This window comes from Dendropsophus ebraccatus, chromosome 9 (assembly GCF_027789765.1).
Source record: "Dendropsophus ebraccatus isolate aDenEbr1 chromosome 9, aDenEbr1.pat, whole genome shotgun sequence".
Taxonomy (NCBI): domain Eukaryota; kingdom Metazoa; phylum Chordata; class Amphibia; order Anura; family Hylidae; genus Dendropsophus; species Dendropsophus ebraccatus.
In genome coordinates, this window is record NC_091462.1 from 33,189,800 (window position 1) to 33,209,581 (window position 19,782).

The 19,782-nt window shown below is 41.5% G+C and overlaps 1 protein-coding gene across 3 annotated transcripts in view; it reads right to left on the reverse strand.

Annotated features, from left to right (window-relative positions):
• Positions 1-1,590: 1,590 nt before the first annotated feature.
• SLC25A12 (solute carrier family 25 member 12) overlaps positions 1,591-19,782 on the reverse strand; it is a 108,545-nt gene continuing 90,353 nt past the window's right edge. For all 3 annotated transcript variants that reach the window (XM_069982914.1, XM_069982915.1, XM_069982916.1), the window contains 5 exons: positions 12,530-12,670; positions 11,720-11,858; positions 6,233-6,391; positions 4,477-4,567; positions 1,591-2,246 (listed from right to left, as the gene is read on the reverse strand). In XM_069982914.1, the coding sequence (XP_069839015.1) occupies positions 2,054-2,246; positions 4,477-4,567; positions 6,233-6,391; positions 11,720-11,858; positions 12,530-12,670 (723 nt within the window). In that variant the 3' untranslated portion in view covers positions 1,591-2,053. The remainder of the gene's footprint in view (positions 2,247-4,476; positions 4,568-6,232; positions 6,392-11,719; positions 11,859-12,529; positions 12,671-19,782) is intronic.

The window sequence follows — 19,782 nt, forward strand, 5'->3', positions numbered from 1 at the left end:
AGAGTACCCATGCCCAAGGATTGCGACACCCCTCCGTCCCTCCTCCCCGCCCTCCTCATTATTAGGAATGCCCCTAGAACATTTTTTCCTATTCATCACTTGTGTGAACACTGCACATGAGCTGGATCGTTAAGGCACCTATGCATGTTATGACAGGTTATTAATAGGAAAAATGGTGAAGAGGGCAGGGAAGAGGGGCGGATGGGCGTCGCAATCCTAGTGCATGGGTACTCTAGGCCAGGCCAATTTGACACAGAGCTGCAAGTTTAATAGTTGTTTTTTAGGCCAATAACTGCATCACCTGCCAAACGGACCCCAGGACAGATCTTGGATTAAAAACAGCTATCCAAAGGTGCAAGTGGTTTGGGGGGTCAGATTGTGAGTACAGGGTCACTTTAAACCATGCTTTATGCTTGCAGCTAGAGAACATTGGGGGTTCAATGACATATGAAATAATTTAGATAACTCTACTAATCTCTATCACTCAGTAGAATAGAGCAGATTCCACTTTTTCCAGCTCTTTAACCCCCTCTTCCAGAGTTTTCCTTGCAGTCTTATATATTACTCCTTACCAGACTATTCATTTCTGGGGCAGAGTTTCAAACAAGTACAATAATGAATGAGGAACATTGTTACCGACATTATACTTACTCCTGTAATAATACAACACTTAGGGCTGGATTATAGAGAGAGCACAAGGGTCACACGTCTGGCGCTTCCACCACCTTGGTGACCTCCACCATCTATCCTACCTGCCAAAGCCAGTCCTTTCTCTGTTGTGGAAAAAAAAACAGCGCGATACAAGAGAACTGGGTATTCAGTAGGCCTTTAGCTCCCTGTTCTGCTGTCTACCTTGTCTACCATGGGTCATCTATTGTTTAGGTCTGGTAGTGACTATTTTTATGGATAGTCTACGCTACTCACGTATGAAGAAAATCAGAATACCCTAGATATCTTTTGGGCATTCTATCCAGCCAAAAAGGGAACCCATCATTAGTTCCATACTGCTTGAGTCAATAGAATGGTCAGTAGAATGGTTCCCCGGGGATTTGGTCAGTAAAATGGTTCCCAGTGGATCTGGTCAGTAGAATGGTTCCCAGTGGATTTGGCCTCACCCACTGGTCTTCATTGATAGATCCAAACAGAAGCCTCAGGGGACCAACCCAATGACTCATGGTTCAGGCAGCATGAATGAAGGCAGGTTCCCTTAGAAAGGAGATGCCGACTCTCTCCACCCCATCTTCCTTCTGGTTTTACCTAGTGTTAAGCAGATATGTCAAAATGTTCATATTCGGCCACGTTACCAGGACCCAAATGCTCGACGTTTGATTCCTTGCGGCTGTAGAAGTTGGACACCGCCCTAGGGCTGCCAAGAAAACATGGATACAACCTATGGACTATGGCTGTAGCCATGTTTTCCAGGACTCTCTAGGGCTGCATCCAACTTCTGCAGCCGCGCAGAATCAAACGCTGAGTGTTCTGTTTGGATAACATTGCCCAATCCGAACAGATCTGCTCAACACTAGCTCTGACAGTGCTCACCATGAGAATGTTATAGCCCTCACCGTGCACACAGACAAAAGACAGCCGTCAAACATTAATGTTTTATTTCCCATAAAATACATTAAAATGAGTAAATGATGAAATCATCATACAATATATTATTCCATGGTTCTTATTAAAACACCTCCAATATGTTTCTGTACATTTTGCCGCCACCCCTTATACAAAGAGTAACAGATGTCCTATGTGCCGCGGTGTCTGTACAGATGTACAATATGTACAGTAACGGTAAGTGCAAAGCTATGTAAAGCCACCTATTAAAAAAAACAAAAACACATGCTCTCCTTCCGGAAACAAAGATACATTCTATGTGCTGAACGAAGCAGGTAACCTCTTCTGTGCAAACAGGTGATTCACCTCTCAACAAATGAATATATCATAGAAAACAGGACAAGCAGCTCGGATAAACTCACATGCAATTGACCAGAGTTACTGCACTGTGCTGAACCTTTAAATACTATGTTGTGTAGCACCCATAGAGGCGTCTGTATTATACAGAGGGGGCGGCTTTGGCTGGAGCGGGAGCCACTTCAGACCTGAACTTTGGCAGGTAAAGCCCAAATTTGTTCTCTATTCCGGCAAAGGTTGCAGTGGCCAGTCTGTAGCCTCCTATGTGATCTGGATGTGCCGGAGGCAGGTTGGAGATTCTCGTCTTTGGAGATGGTTCTGCCCCGGTAGGTTTGCTGCAAAAGAGAGAGAGAGAGCAAAGGAAAAACTTCTATCAATAAACAAGTCGGTAGTGCGCCATCGTCTTACTCTACCAGACGGTGACAGGAGGCAATCAGCAAGACATGGGTTACATAGCTGTTTATTTTATTACACGGACTAAGCTCACAAGCCTTATTATATGGCTCTGAGAGTGGCCGCAGCATGGAACATTTACACCCCAGGCTGGCTGATTTACTTGGACAGTTCTCAAGGATACGGTGAACCTGCAGACACCAAGCTTAATTTCTCATTAGAATAAACCATTCATCCACACACAGACAATCCGAGATTTATTTTCATTCACGCAGAGGATAGGAGACACTCACAAGCACCTACACACTGCAAGGAGGCCTCAATTTTACTTTGGATCAGGTAATGTTATGAGCAGCAAGTTCCAAGTATACATTAAATAAGTCTTTTGCTAAAAAAAAAAAAAAAGTAAAAAAAAGGAATTAAATATTGAACAATCTCATGCCCCCCCCCCAATAAAAACCAACAAACATTAGGATACAACACAATAACAACAGATTCAACTGGACTTTCTTGTAACCATAAATTAGAAGCCAATGTTCCTCATTTTGTGAGGAAAAAAAATCCCAAATAATTTCAAGCATATCAATGTAAACTGGAGCACAATGGTCATGGTTGGTTGTTTTGTAAAATTAATAAAGAGTAAATAAAAAAAAAAAAAAAGCATATCAATGTAAACTGGAGCACAATGGTCAAATGACCTGCCTCCAGCAGAAGAAGCAACTGAATGATGTGAATGTGACTGTGTAATATTAACACATATTGTAATATTGTACACATCAGGATTGGGGTGAAAAAAATGACTACTACAGAGGGTAGGTCTGACTGCATTCTGCTGGGGCTAGTTTATATTAAAGGGAATCTGACACTACGTTTATGCCGCCATAAATGAGGGCAGTATAAACTAGTGACAGAAATGCTGAACAGATCGGTGTATTACTTACATCATTCTGTTCGTCTGTTCTTCTAATATGCAGGAGAATAGATTTCTTGCCACACCCCTCCCCCACCCTCCAGCTACTGATTGACAGATGACTGCCTACACACAGCATGGATAGATAACTGCCAATCAGCAGTTGGTGGGCGGAGTTTTCTGCTTCTTATGAATATTGAGGACTACTGGGCTCACGCACATAATGGAGAGGACTACTTATAGTCCAAGTTATTCAGGAGGATATCTCTGGATCAGCTGCACAGAACAATGTAAGTCATACATCTTACCCCTGCTGAAAGAGTCTCTTTAGGGTTACTAGTAAGGATGGTCCAGCCTATGGCTATGGCTGTATCCCAGTTTTCCAGGCGGTCCTACCACTGTATCCAACCTCTCCACGGAGCGGCAGACAGCGGGAATCATCGCCGAGAGTTCCGGTTCGTACGAACCCGAACCTTGGCAGGTTCGGACCATCCCTATTTACTGGCATGTTGTCCTCGGGGTCCATGCAAAGGTGAGAACTGAATCTATCTTGCAGGTCTCCTTACTCCCCTCATATTAGGTGGCCACATCCAGGGGAAAATGAAAGTATCCAGGACTAGAGTAGCCAAGCTTGCTGTGTTCTGTGACTTCTAGAAAGTTGTAGGTAAGTTACAAAAAGTCACTGTACATATAACGCTCATAGAAGCTAAGCTATTTCCACAATCCTATCTATTAAGTCTATTCCTGGATGCAGCAGAGTCGCGTCCTTACCAGACAGGACAAGGGTCAGGCGATCACTGTCTTGGAGACAGGTGTGGGTCCCATAGGTAATAAGATTAGGTACTTAGAAAGGTACATATTTATCTTAAAACTGAAGGCTGTTTGTATAAATATATTTTATATATATATATATATATATATATTTATTTATTTATTTTTAATAATAATTATTATTATTTATTTTTTCAGTAAACAGAAACAAAAACAAAAGTTTCTTAACTGAAAAATAAAATGAATAAATAAATAAAAGCTAAATTGACAGCCTGTTTTTCAGACTATGAATTGATATTATTCTGCACAGGAACCCAGACTTTCAGAGACATGCCTCCGGTGTCATATGTCTAGAGTGAAATCACCCAGGGACCAGGAGAAAAAAAAAGAAGTTCTATATTAAGCTCAGACAGACAAGCTGTGTTAGCATTTCAGAAATCAGATGCACTTCCAGCTATACATAAAAAGCATCATGTACACAGAATACTTACACCCCTCCAAAGTCAACGTAAAGCCATCTCTGCAAAAGTTCATAGGTCACCAGTGTCACACCAAACTGTGGGGAGGATCGGAACACTCGAGCTGTGAAAAGATCACACAATTATTCAATATAATACCAAAAGGAACACAGGCAAAGGCAAAAAGTATTGATGAGCGCTCCATTAGGCTTAGAATTTTAGGGTCCTATTACACGGGACGATTATTGTGCGGACAATCGTTATATTGCTCGAATTTAAAAGATAAATCGGTCCATGTAATTGCAGGCAACAATCGAAAAATCGTTTGTGTGTCGTTGATTTAGATCTGACCCTAAAATCATTGTTAATCGTTCGCTGTATTTCCGCATTCGTTCACTAAGGCTAGGTTCACACTTTTCAGCATCCGTTTAACGGATTCTTTTTTTTGCAAAAAACGGATGCATTTGTGCATCCATTTTTGATCCGTTTTTCCATTGACTTCCATAATAATAAAAAAAAAAAAAAAAAACGGAACGGATGCGTTTTTTTTACGCACAATAAAGTACTGTTGACACTACTTTTTGGACTGTTAAATAAAACGGATCCGTTAAACGGATGCTGAAAACGCAGTGTGAACCTAGCCTAATCATTCAGAGTATTGCTGTGTTTACATGGAGCGATAATTCGCTTTATCGATCATTTACCGATTTTGAAGCAACTATTTGGTTTTGCTAACGATCAGCGTTTAGATGAATAAATCGTTAGAAAAATTTTAGCAAATTCGTAAGAAAAATTGTTATTGCGATCGTTTTCAGATCGCTTAAGCCCATCTCACACATAGGGTAAATCAGTGAAAGACTGTTTACACAAAGCGATCTGCGAATTTTTAGCGAACGACCAACGATGATTTGAGAACATTTTGCAAGATTTCTCGCTTGTCGCTTAATTGTTCGCTGTGTTTACACAAGCTGATTATCGCTCAAATGCGATCGTTATAGCAAAAATTCGAACAATAATTGTTCTGCGTAAACGCAGCATAATTGCACATCGTTCCTTCTTTTGCTGGGATCAGATGGAGTAAATGATCGTAGTAACAATCGTTCTGTGTAATATGGTGAAAGATTTCAGGTTAACAATAAACAATCTCGTTTGCGATTGTTTATCGTTAATTGCTAATCATTAAAAATCGCTTAGGGTCCTATTACACGGAGAGATTTTTAACGATTAACGACTAACGATAACGGATCGCAAACGAGATTGTTTATCGTTAACCTGAAATCGTTCACCATATTACACAGAACGATGGTCGTTAGTTACAATTGTTACTATGATCGTTATTGCGATCGTTACTACGATCATTTACTCCTTCTGATCCCAGCAAAACAATGAACAATGTGCAATTACACTGAACGATTAGGGAAAAAATGCCGAACTTGAGTGAGCGAATGTGGAATTACAGCGAACGATTAGTGAACGATTAACGATAATTTAGGTTCAGATCTAAATCAACGATCAATGGCATACAAACGATTTTTGGATCGTTGCCTGCTATTACACAGAACAATTATCATTTAAATTTGAACGATATAACGATTTTTCGCACAATAATCGTCCCGTGTAATAGGGCCCTTAGTCTAATAGTCTAATAACCGTTCATTGACTCAACTCTAAATATTCGACAGGCCTCCTATTCCCAACACCTTCCTAGAACTGCCATCTAATAGGACACATGTAATACCGCAAAGAACTGCAATACGTCAGATCGTTTCTGAGTGTCAGCTATACCAACCTCCGGCTCCTTTCCAGAATGCCCTTGCTCCTTCTTCTTTAAGAATTTTTCTAAAGCAGTCGATAACACCGCTGTAGGTTGTTTGACCGGCCCGAGCTGCCACTTGCAGTCTCGTCTTGATGACATCGGCAGGGGTTACTAAAGAAGCCGCGGGTACACCTAACCAAAGATGAGAAAGAAGAGATTCACTTACAAAGCAACATTAATAGATCTCAGAGAAAAAAACAAACTGGAATGTTAGATACTTGTTCCGATCCCCATCTAGCTGTCAATAACAGAGAGGCGAATAATATACATTATATATACACACCGCTCAGCCGTATCATTAAAACCACTGACACATAAAGTGAATGACGTTGATTATCTGGTGACGATGGACACTGTCTAGGTGTGGGATATATGAGGCGGCATGAGGAGTCAGTTCTTGAAGTTGATGTGTTAGAAACAGGAATAATGTGCAAGTGTAAGGATCTGAGTGACAATGACGGGGGTCAAGTTGTGATAGCTAGATAAATGGGTCAGACATCTCTAAAATAGATCTTGTGAGGTGTTTTGGTAGGTACTAACCACTGTATACCATAAAGTGGTCCAAAGATGGATAACTGGTCAATCAGCCAAGTCTTGTTGATGCCAATGAGACCATTGAGGCTAGCCTTCACACCTCATCACATAGAATTGTAATTGTAGCACTAACTGTTCAAATAGTTCTTGCTGGCTTTGATAGAAAGTTGTCAGAACAACTTATAAGATAATAGAAACCGCTGCACACAATATGAAGAACAAAATGTCAGGTCCAGCTTTATGTTTAGCAATCTAATTTATTCAGGAGTCCATAAAACCATGGGGCATTGATCTGAGTGTGCACCAACATGTTTTCACGTTAAGCCATGCTCTTATTCATGGACCATGAGTAAGGGTGCAGTTTGCATGGAAGCATGTTGGGAGATTGGCCTGTGTGTACTCAGGCACCAGGCTGTACAAGGGGAGGACAACAAGTTGGTGGAGACAGTGGGGGAGATTTATCAAACATGGTGTAAAGTGAAACTGGCCCAGTTGCCCCTAGCAACCAATCAGATTCCACCTTTCATTCCTCACAGACTCTTTGGAAAATAAAAAAGTGGAATCTGATTGGTTGCTAGGGGCAACTGAGCCAGTTTCACTTTACACCATGTTTGATAAATCTCTTCCAGTGTTCTTCTGCTCTGGGCAATGTGCTGCTGGGAAATCTTGGGTCCTAGTATTAATGTAGATTTTAGTACACTATTGCCTTGTTCCAAAATGCACTAAGGAACACTTTCGGGAAAAACACAAAGAATTTAAGATTCCAAATTTAAATTTAAAGACTGACTGCTAAAGTCTTACAGTCCCCATACGCATCATACTTCTGTTGACCAAACCCACAGGAACTGTTGGGTTCAGCCACCAGTATAAGAGTATGTGGCTCTCCCCAGACTGCAATGACAGATTATGTTGGTGGAGATAGTTATCGGGTTTAATGGAAAAATCACTGCCCCACTGCTTTGTTCTCAGAGAGATAAGCTGAAAAAGCTGTCTGGCTGTGGCTTACCGGAACACAGGAACCTTTTGCATGTACGGGAGGGATAACTTTTTACCGACAGTTATTGAAGGTGTATGCCCACCTTTAGTGCCAAACAAAACAGAAAACCTTCCAAGATTTTTTGGGGGTCCATTCCACAGGTCATGGCTGTTTCGGTGGCATGTGCAGGACCTACACATTATCAGGCAGATGGCTTTAATGATATGGCTGATCCGTATATATATCTTATATCAGGTACTTGATGGTGAAAAATGATTGCCCGATGCGCAGCCGCTGACACGTCTATAGATCTACAGCACGCTCTTCTGTGACACAATCCATGTGTCTGAGATGTATTCCTTGGATACCAAATTACATGCTTGTTAGGATTGCTACACACACCAGGCATTAAACAAAGTGTGCCTAATGAATACACAAATGGATTACCACGCTTGTGTCACACACAGAGGAGCTGTGAAAGGCTTATCTATAGCAGATCCGTAAGGAGAGAACTCCGATGATGGATCCGGCTATAACGCTTGCCCGGGTTTTTTGTTACCTAAATCCTCTTCTTTCTTGGAGCATGGACTGCATGCCCTGGCTGTACTCACATCTACAGGGGGTGCCTCTTATTTAGTGCCACTCAATGAAGCCGGGGGGAACGCTGCTTCACTAACAGGCAAATGAATAGATTGCTTTGCAAAAAAAGATTTACAATGCCACCTCTATGAGTGATCAGCAGGAAGCAGAGCTGCCGCATCCTGCCATCAGCCTGGCCCCCGGGCACGAGGCGGCTTTTGCCCTGCTTTGCCTGGAAGTCAGGATGTTCCGGCACTCGAACACAATGTGGTTTATATGAGAGGACAGACCCGAGTCTGCGCCACCTATTCCCCTCCAGTGTCTTCAAACATGTCACTTAGACTCCTGGGAAACAGAATGTGACATATGGAAGGAGTGTGAGAGGAATGATTTCTTTACTTACTTTTTATCAGACAGGAAGAGGAAATTGATATAGGTCTTATGTAATGAATATACAAGCCGAGCTGTCTGGGGGCTTTCACTCTTCCAGTTTATGACACAATTCATGGTTATTGTGTAGTTAAAAAAAAAACTAAACCAAGTAGCCTAAGTAGCCCTCTATAGTGCATTGTCGTGGGAGATGGGCATGTTAAATAGAAATAGCTTCTAAACTTATACTTGACTCATGAAGACATATAGATGAGAGCTAGAATAGAATATAGCTGTCTGCTACTGATTCCACAGACAAAAGTTTTATATCATTTTGTTTGTTTATGGCATTTGTACTGCTTCTTGTTTAAATTTTTTTATAAAACGAGTTAGAACATTTTTTTTTCCCTGTGAATAATTTTTAAAAAGCATCAATACAAAATGGGCAGTATATGGCAGCACCTACAGGGGTTGTCTGGCTTTAAGCGAAACATATTTTAAAGGAAATATGTTGCTCTATATTAAGCTCAGAGTTTAATTGTCAAAAAGGCAGTGCTAAGCCGCAGGATGCAGCCTCCAACCTCCCCTTCCCTCCCAGTCTTGTTTGATTGACATGCACTGCTCTGTGCTGGAATACAAGCTCTATATATCAATCAATCAAGGCAGGGAAGGGTGGGGAAGGTAGGAAATGTAGAGATTCCCTTTAAATACTATATTACAGAGTGATCCCCCCTATAATACCCTCATCTATTAGCCAGTTTATTTTTCTGTAGGTCCCAGCACTTTTGAGTATGACATAGTCCATTAATACATACTACATCACTCATTTGGTCTCTGCGGAGTGATGGGGGGGGGGGGGGGTCTATGATAAGTATGTAAAATGTTTGCAGTTGGGGTGCAGAAAGTAGCGGAAAAAGTTTGTATTATGTCACACTTCCCTTGGAAATACATCTGGGGTAAATGTACAATGGGTGGATATACTGCATGGAACTGCCCACAGAAATCCTGCAGAGGATTACAGTATCATCAGAGTGAGTGGATTACTAACATCGCATCTACATAGAGCAGAAATCTTCCATGCAGAAATAAATCTTTTTATCAATATTAATATTTTTTTCAAAATTTATTGCGAATTTTCTCCACTAACTTCAGTAGAAGGGTCACAATCCACAACTGCTGAGAAGTTAGTGGTGGGAAACCTGCAGGAAAATCCACCATTGCGGTCCTCACCTTAAGTCAATCCGCAGGTACAAATCCACACAACTTACTTTGGATTAGTCTTTTTTTGTTTTTTAATTTCCAGGAAATTTCAAACAAATACCTTTTTATTAATAGCCAGACAGAATTGAAATGAGTGTTATATTTGTATCATGAGTAAGAAAACTATGTAGAAGATGTAAAACTCGGCACGTTGAGGTCATTCGATAATAATCCACAATCAAGCTAACAGCATGGCAGGGAAATGGCAGATGAATTTCAATGAAATTAATGTAGTGCAAGGTTTAGAAAGTCAAACTTGTCTAAATAGAAACAGGGTCAGCATACAGATATAGCACAGACTATTAACTAACTAACAGGGGGATGGCATAATCTGCATATCCAGGAAATGGACCATATTTCCATCAGGAACATAGGAAGGGATTCTTTACTGTAAAAGATGTTAAAAGCTAAAGGAGGAACAAGAAAAGAGGTATACTATATTATGTACAGGCAATGCAGAAAGCTCTGAACAAAGGCGGTAGTATAAAGATGGTTGACAATTTTACTGTCACTTTTCCAGTAAGGGACGTTTTTCACAGGCCGATGCTGCACCGCATGCTAGAGGCAATCAGTAAGATCGGCAGACTTTTCAAAAGCCTTTACAAGAATTAATGGCGGGTCCCAGACTTGTATAGGCTCTGCACCGATTGGCTCTGACTTGCACTGCAGCGTTGGCGCATGTAAAAGCCTCATAACTTTATTATATATTACTGTATTTTGGGTGTCGTCTAATAAACTTCAGAACCGGACTGGAGAATCTGTGGTTGCCGCATATGGTGGGGGGAGCTCAAAAATGTCCGTATCCGACCGTATGAAGGGCAGAGAAAGCTGCAGGCGTCTGGGGTATGGAAAAAAAAGAGATATGGTAGGGTGGCGCTGTGCCCAGGAAAACTCAGCTCTTTCACCCGCCTGGCCGCCCTTGTATCCTACCGGTATTACTGTACCTCCTTTTCTGCCTCTTAGATCTCACTGCTGTCTGAATTTTTTTTTAATTAATTTTTATTTGGTGTGCTTGGAAGTGGGATAGTCTTATACAGCGAGTATATCCCAAACTCTATATTTTAAATGAAAAAGTTGGGAGTTGTCTTATACGCCCCGTCGTCCGCCTAGTCGGAAAATAAGGGTTTATATTAATATGTATAATTATATATTAATTTATATATTAGGAAGACAATGTAGCACTGTGTTTCCAACCAGTGGCTGGGGAGCTGTATGTAGTTCTTGGATGAAATGTTGGATTATGAAATATTACATTAATATTTGCAAAAATAAAATTATATTTTCTCAAGGGAAAAAAAAAAAAGTTGTGCAATCCAGCTGAACCCAGAATGATGGCCTGACTCCACAACGCTGTTCATAAGTTGACTTGACTGTGACAATTTGAGCGGTCGGCCCCATGCACATCAGGTAATCAGCCACTTGTTTTCTCTACCAAAATATTTTCCACCGACCTGAACATCTCAGAAGCGGCTTTTGACAGAAGCAAGCTACAGATGGATACCCATAATGCTGCACCAAATCGCAGAGCAACATTAAGCTGTTTACACCAGTTATGCTAATGTAATTAGCGCTCATTAAAACAACGACATCACCCATCGTGAGCCTAGATTTACTGCTCCTTGGTGGTGACTGATACTGCTTTTGTATAAACGGGCTGATGAGGACAATTTTCATGTTCTCTATTAACAAAAACAGAGTTATCTTTGCTAAGGGAGAAAATATGCCTAAAAATAGGGTCTTACCTGCGATAGCACCAGCTGTCAGTAGCCGTAACGCTCCTATGTGTCCTTCTTCATCAGTAAACTGGGACTTGCAGTGGGCATAGACGGGGAAGTAGATGGCGGAGAATGGGATGTCACGCAGGAAGCAGGCCTTAGCACCCTGCAAACAAACAAAGTTACTTTGGTGGCTCTTTTGCATCTTTCACAAAATGTTAAATGTTATCAGATTCCACAATTACTTGTTTTATTTTAGTATATGAGGCCCTTACATATACTTAAAGGGAATATGTCAAAGAAAATGACATGTTGTTTGAATAAAATTTTTATGTTTACCATATTTTAAATAATTTTTGATGATTTTGTTCCCCCAAATTTTCAATTTTACTTTCCATATTTCAAAGTAATCTAACAGTTGCTGAGACCCCCAGTGTACAAAAGTTCTGACATATCAGACAACAAAACTTGTGTAGTCTAATCCTGCAAGACTACATTTGTTTCTTTCTAAGTTAAAACTTTTGTGTAAAAAAGTAGGAGCCAAAACAAAGAGTGCAGCTTTAGCATCAGACTACATAACGTTTGTTTGCTGTCTGTTACCATGGAGATGCATAGGCCTGCTTAGCAGCTGTGTAAAAACTAAATAAAGCAATTCTTTCCCTTCTTAAAGGAGCTGTTGACTTGCACTGAAAATCAAATCCCTTTATCAAATTTCTGCCACATCTATCTATCTATCTATCTAATCTATCTATCTATCATATCTATCTACCATAGTTTGCCATAATCATATACTTATTATGCAGACATAATAGACACTATATAATACATAGGACTTACCTTATAGAGACCGAAGAAGCCCAAGTCTCTGAGCACGGTGACAGCGCTGACTCTGGGGCCTGTAGTAATTTCTCCGGCGACCTGTAAGCGAATCTTGACAATCTCCAGCGGGTTTGTGAAAATGACTTGGGAGCCTCCTGCCTGCACACAAATAGACAATTCAGCCAGGTCTTTTACCAGCCGTCATGGGAGCAGATCTTTAGATTGTGTAAGGAGAATGCTGAGATAAACTAATTCCCTCGCCTCCAGTGCCCTCTATAAAGTAGTTAGATCCTAATGATATTACCCAGACTTCTACCATAAATTGGGTGGATATAGATCCCTTAAGCCCTCCACAAGAATGATGAAGTCTTCTCGTATCTGGAAATATTAAAGCTCATCTGTCAGACGAGGAAAATTAATTCCAATAAAGGCTTGTCTGACTGTGTCCGATCTGTGTGCAGTAATGGGGACGGGGCCGCTGGAGTGCTTCATTCGTAGTTAATTTGATAATCCAGAAAATCTGATCATTCAGCACCCATTGTGTGTCTCTATATTAATCCTAGCTCACCACCTGAATATAATCATTTGAAGATGACATTGTGCTAGAAGGCATCACTGCCATCTTTTTTTTATCGTAGTAAATAAGAAAAATAGGCAAAGAAAATTAAATCAAGGTACAGTTGGCTGGCAGACATTCTAGGCTGTATTTTTACCTTGCAGTCAAAGTCTGAATAAAACATGAGTTTTAAAAACCGTCATCAAGGTAAAAGCTATATATTAGGTTCTGCTTATGGCAAAGCACAAGGGAGGTTGGCGATAGTGCTTAAATAATCTCTAAACATTTAACACTCTCTCTATATATGTATTGTATGATATGTAATGTATTAGACATTTTGAACCTCAGTAGACAGTTTGAAACATGCACAAAAAGAAAACAAAAATCTATAGTAAGGTATATTACAAAGGACATGTCAAATATGCCCCATATTTATACTATATGCCACAATTGTGATTGGAAACACCAATGAGTTACGGTGGTGTAGGAAAGAGCCTAACATGAATACCATATTTCTAAAAAAAAAAAATAAGCCCTACCCCGATTTTGCAGGGTTTTTGGAGTAGGTTTGAAATGTAAGCCCTACTCCAAAAATAAGCCCTAGTTACAGTCAGTGCCTCCAGCACTTGGTTGTTTCTTGATGTCACTGGCATCACAGAGATGGAGAATGGACATACTGTGGCTATCAACTTTCCTGGACTAGTGTCCTGCTACCTTCCACCACAGCAGGGCAAAATTTGCCTACTCATCTCTAGTCCTGCTCCAGAGTCCACAGATTCTGTGAATAGATTCACTCATCTCTCCGTTGTATACTGTATAGATAACAGTACATTTTTACCCCCAAACAACATGTTTTACCCCAAAAAAGAAGAAAAAAAGGAGTCCAAGAAAGGAATTTTTGTTAAAAAAATAAGACCTACCCCAAAAATAAGCCCTAGCCCTTTTCTTTTTGGAAAGTTATATGGTGCCACCACTGTGATAAATAATAGAGATGTGCTCTACATGAACATGCTCGAATCTGATCAATCGGCATTTGAATACCAGTGGCTGAAGAAGTTGGATGCAGCCCTAAGGAGTCTGGGCATCCAACTTCTTCAACCAATGGTATTCAAATGCTGATTGATCACTCTTGAGCATGCTCTCTAATACAAATAGTGGTATTTCTACTTGTCTATCTAATTTATGTTATCTAACTTAGGGTAATATTACACGGGCCGATAAAGGCCGATAAAACCTGTAAACAAGCGCTGATCTGCTAGATCGGTGCTCCTTTACTGGGCCTATTACACAGGCCGATAATTGTTTAACAAGGGCTGCAGGGACATCGTTACGGATGTCCTTGCAGCCTTTGTTTAAACTTTATACATACCTATCCAGGTTGTAGGGCTCCTTTTCCTCTGTGCTTCTCCCCGGGTCCCACGCGCTTCATCTTCACAGCGGCGTTTCTCAGCTGACATGCCGCTCAGCCAATCACTGGCCGCGGCAGTCCCGGCCTGTGATTGGCCGAGCAGCCTGTCAGCTGAGACAGGCTGATGTGAAGCCGAAGTGCGCGGGACCCGGTAAGAAGCTCAGACGAAGAGGAGCCCTGCAACCTGGATAGGTATGTATTCCTCTTTGCATATCATCAGCGTCGGCCGCACACCGCTATTACAAGTAACGGTGCGCGGTCGGCGCCCGACGATTATAGGTTAGAACCTATATCAACGATCATCCGATGACAACGCTCATCGGCTGATCGTTGTCTTTATTACATAGAACGATAATCGGCCAGATAGGGCTGATTCGGCCGATTATCGTTCCGTGTAAAGTACCCTTAAAGTGTAACTGTCATTCCTTGCTGGTGGCATGATACACTGTTAAAATCATGCCACTGGCATGTCTGTTCGGGCACTCTCCAACGAAGGCAGAATTCATCCGGCAGCGCATTTGACTGCATTGCTTCCTGAACTACAAGTCATCAGGGTGGTCCCCAGTGTTCCCCCCCCTCATCAGCCTTGAGTGACAGATCACACCCTATACCCAACAAGGAAGAGATCTATAAATGAAGGCTGGTGGGGTGCAGATATACTATCAGGGACTTACCAGGTGACTTATGGTTCAGGGACCATAAAAGTAATCACAAGGTTCCTGTTAAAGTGGATCTGTCAGCTGCAATGCACGTTGCAAACGGCTGACACTGTTAGCTGTTAAGGCGCCCTGATAGTGTTTTCTACTTCCCTCCCTGATAAGTTCACCATGTTATTCACACTATAAAGTAATGGACCTCAAACATATGGGTGAGTGCCACAATCTTTTTCTATTTTTTGGAACCTTGCCTTCTTGCATTAAAACCTTCCATGAGATAATTGTGCTGAACTGTGACTACAATGCTAGGATTGGTCAGCAAATCTGATGACTTCCAATTCCTTGCTATGGCTGTACCAGCTCGTCTCCTTGTCCTATTTGAAAGTGTCAGAAGTCTGGAACAGGAATTACAGCTGACAGTTCTAATAAATCTGCTTCAGTATGTGACTATTTTGCAGCATCACAAGAATGTTGTGTATTCGATACATCACGCCATTCCTATTCTTCCATGCTGATTTAACCATGTCTAAACAGTCAAAGGAGAGTTTCCCATGTAAAATGCCACGATGGATAGAAAATGCCATGTGTGTACATACTCCAATATGGACCGTACTTTAGATTTGCTTTTTATCAAGTGTCTACTAGTACAGGAGGCCCAACGTCTATGTAATCAAAGCTGTTGACCATCACATGACCCGCTTCAGCCACCTTTATTGATTGGTGGGCAGTAGCGGTTTTGGGCACCAAGCACCCCACACAATTGCGTGGGGCCCTCCGACATCCAGGGGCCAAGACCGCTGCACAGGGCCGCCGCTCGCCCACCCGCCTGCTCTGAACTGTAACTATGAGCGCTCGTAACGATCGCTTATAGTTACATGCAGAAGCGCCCAGGTGAGTATAAGTGTTTTTTGTTTTTTTTGTGTTATATACTATATGGGAGGGGGAGCATACAGGGGTCTGTATAACTGGGGAGCACACAGGGGGTCTTTATAAATGGGGGGAGCACACATGGGGTCTATATAAATGGGGGGGCACACATGGGGTCTATATAAACGGGGGAGCACACAGAGGGTCTATATAAATGGGGGGAGTATACAGGGGGTCTATATAAATCGGGGGAGAAAACAGGGGGTCTATATAAACGAGGGGAGCACACAAGGGTGCTATATATTACTGGGGGAGCACACAGGGGTGCTATATATTACTGGAGGAGCACACAGGGGGTTATATACTACTGGGGCGGCAGAATGGATCTATATACAACTGGGGGAGCACACAGGGAGTCGATATACTACTGGTGGAGCACACAGGGGGTGTATATACTACTGAGGGAGCACACAGGGGGTCTATATATTACTGGGGGAGCACACAGGGGTGCTATATATTACTGGAGGAGCACACAGGGGGTTATATACTACTGGGGCGGCAGAATGGGTCTATATACAACTGGGGGAGCACACAGGGAGTCGATATACTACTGGTGGAGCACACAGGGGGTGTATATACTACTGAGGGAGCACACAGGGGGTCTATATACTACTGGGGGCGCACACAGGAGTCTATATACTACTAGGGGCAGCACACAAGGGGTATATACTACTGGGGGCAGCACACAAGAGGTATATACTACTGGGGTAGCACACAAAGGGTATATACTACTTGCGACAGCGCACAAGGGGTATATACTATTGAGGGCAGCAAACAGCGGTCTATATTACATTGGGGCTGCATAGGGGTGCCTATATACCTTACTACTATACTGGGGCACAGAGCATACCTAGTTAAGTGGGGGCACAGAGGGGTGTAACTACTATATAGGGGTACAGGGGACCTAACTACTGTACGTGTTGGAGCCTAAAATATTTCTGAAGAGAGGATTCATAGCCGGGGGAAGACTTCAAGGTGCCCCACGCTGGATGGAGAGGAAAAACAAAAACGTAAGATACACTGATCAGAGAAGACATCACCTGTGAGTGACTGAATGTAACTGTACTCATATATATAATATATCTATAAACCATCATTATTAACAGAATCAATAGTATCCTCTACAGAATGGACATGTGACCTTCCGTCATTATATAGTGCAGGGGTAGGGAACCCTGGCTCTCCAGATGTGGCCAAACTACAACTCCTATCATGCCTGGACAGCCAAAGCTTTGGCTTTGGCTGTCCAGGCATGATGGGAGTTGTAGTTTTGCCACAGCTGGACAGCCAATGTTCGCTACCCCTAATATAATGTATATTATCACCCGCATTGCTGCACATGGTAAAACAGAATTTTACAAATCTGCACGGTTCAAAAGTTCAATTTATGTGAAGGACCTCAGGATTTTGCAGCCACCACTACAGAGAAAGCGCTAAATGAAATAAATAGCCTTCTGCTTTTTGAAGTCTCATTCCTCTATTTCTAGGACAGCTTCCAATATGTTAAGAAAGACAAAGATCACAGATCAAATCAATGTACAGAAGATTAAGATTAATAAAAGAAGAAAAAAAAAAAAGAACTACACACAAGGAATAATAAATTAAGATGCAGCAATGAATATTGTCCCAACATTAGTCAACATAGCCATCATCAGTCCTCGCCAGCAGATGAGTAGACACCCTGCAACCCTTGACCTTGTGGGGTCAGAACATTGTCCGCAGGTTACTTCCATAAACAAGACAGGGATTGTTCTTTGTTTATCTATGTAGATTTTAATTTGACACAACATATATTAAATCTTGCGCTCTGCAGTCTCCTGTCTGGACCAATGTGATGGATTCAATGACGGAAGAACTTTTCAAGGCCTTGATAGAAAATTCAATCATCTCTTTATATTGTTTCCAACAGAAGCAAAGGAGAATTTTCTTAAATGCTATCCACTCAACTCTCTATATTCTCCCAACGTCTTAAGAAAAAAGCCCTGAAAAGACACTTTAAATAGGGAGGGGCTTTGTATGACATCATCTCAATTATATGGAATTATGAGTGAGGTCATCACAGGATAAGTCATTGACAATTATGGCTTAAAAGAAAGTGACCTGGTGACCTCTGGCAGCTTAAAGTCACCCAATACACGATTAACAGAAACATATAACTCTTCATATGGGAGATAAAGAAATTGGAGTACAGGTCACTGTATATTTGAAGTTTTAGAAGCATCCAGTGAGGTTTATTTTCTGTATATTTATTATAGGACCATTTAGACATCAGGGGTTTCTTGCTCTTTTAAACTTTTCCATTGCTATGTAATATAACTTTATTAAAATAAATGTGTAAATTGTGGTTTATCTACTATTACATGTTATGTGACAGCAGTAAGAGGCGACATGGGCCTCTCTGCTGCCATCAATGCTCATGTCAGGAACTATGACACACTGATGCTGCCACAGAATGCTACTGAAACAGACACCCCCCCCACCACCACCACCACCACCATGCATTGTACAGAGGATGCCTCACACAAAGCACTACTGACATCCAGCCTTCCTTATTGTACTTTATATTCTAATTAAATTATACTGTACATGGGAGGGTGAGGGGGTGTGTATGCTCTGTATCAGTAGCGCAGTGTCAGAATGAGGGATTGGGGACCAGGGCTTAGACAACCCTGCCATTCCCAGCATACATGTCTGTGGCAGCAGAGAGGCCCATGTCTCCTCTTACTGCTGTCACTCAAAGTATAACAGTAGAATAAATATACATATATATTCTATTTTAATGAAATTATGACGTTATTTTTACAAAGTAATATAACTATTAAAGCAACGCATAAAAGAACTGTTATACCCCTTATACCACCCACAAATATTAGGTCATTAACTTGTCCTTCTCACAAGTTGTGCTCAACACTTTCTTCCTGATTCCGATGATTTCCTGTTTGTGCAGGAAATGCCTGCTCGGCCAATCACTGGCTTAGGTAGGTTATCAGCGTGGCAAGTGATTGGCTGAGCTGGCAGTTCATACACAAACAGGATGTAACTGGATGCAAGAAGAGGCAGAGAGCACAGTTGGGTTGGCAGCTGTCTTAACAGCAGAGGCAGGGAATCAATACTGGTAGGTCTGAATTATTTATATTAAATATATATATATATATATATATATATATATATATATATATTGCTCTGAAGCCTGTAAAAGCTGGATAACAACCCATTCTAGGGCATGGATATTGTCACACTTATTGTCTCCAGGTTGCAACGACTTGACAGAAAATGGGCCATTTGTGAATTGCCAGTTATTTAATGCAATGTAACAATTAAAGTCACTAACAATAAACAATGATAGAAAATAGGAAATGATACATTTTTGGTAACACTCAACGCACATTAACAGAAGACCCCTCCGGTAATGAACACCTTCAGATGTGTTGACAAATTACACTGTAAATACTCATTACCCAGAACATCAATGCAAATAACAGGAGTCATCGGTCTAACCTTTGTGTCAACCAAATAGGGTAAAAAATACACCCACAATGAACAATTAGGCAGAGCAAAGAAACTAAAAGAAGGAGTCACAAAAAAATATGCACATTGATATCCGGCAGGCAGCACTCTGTGCCACTATACTGCTGCAGGGTGTCAGCGTGTGACCCTACGCATTAGACCTATTGCCCTTTCTAATTCCACCCAAGGCAAATCCTCCAAACATTAAGATGTCCCA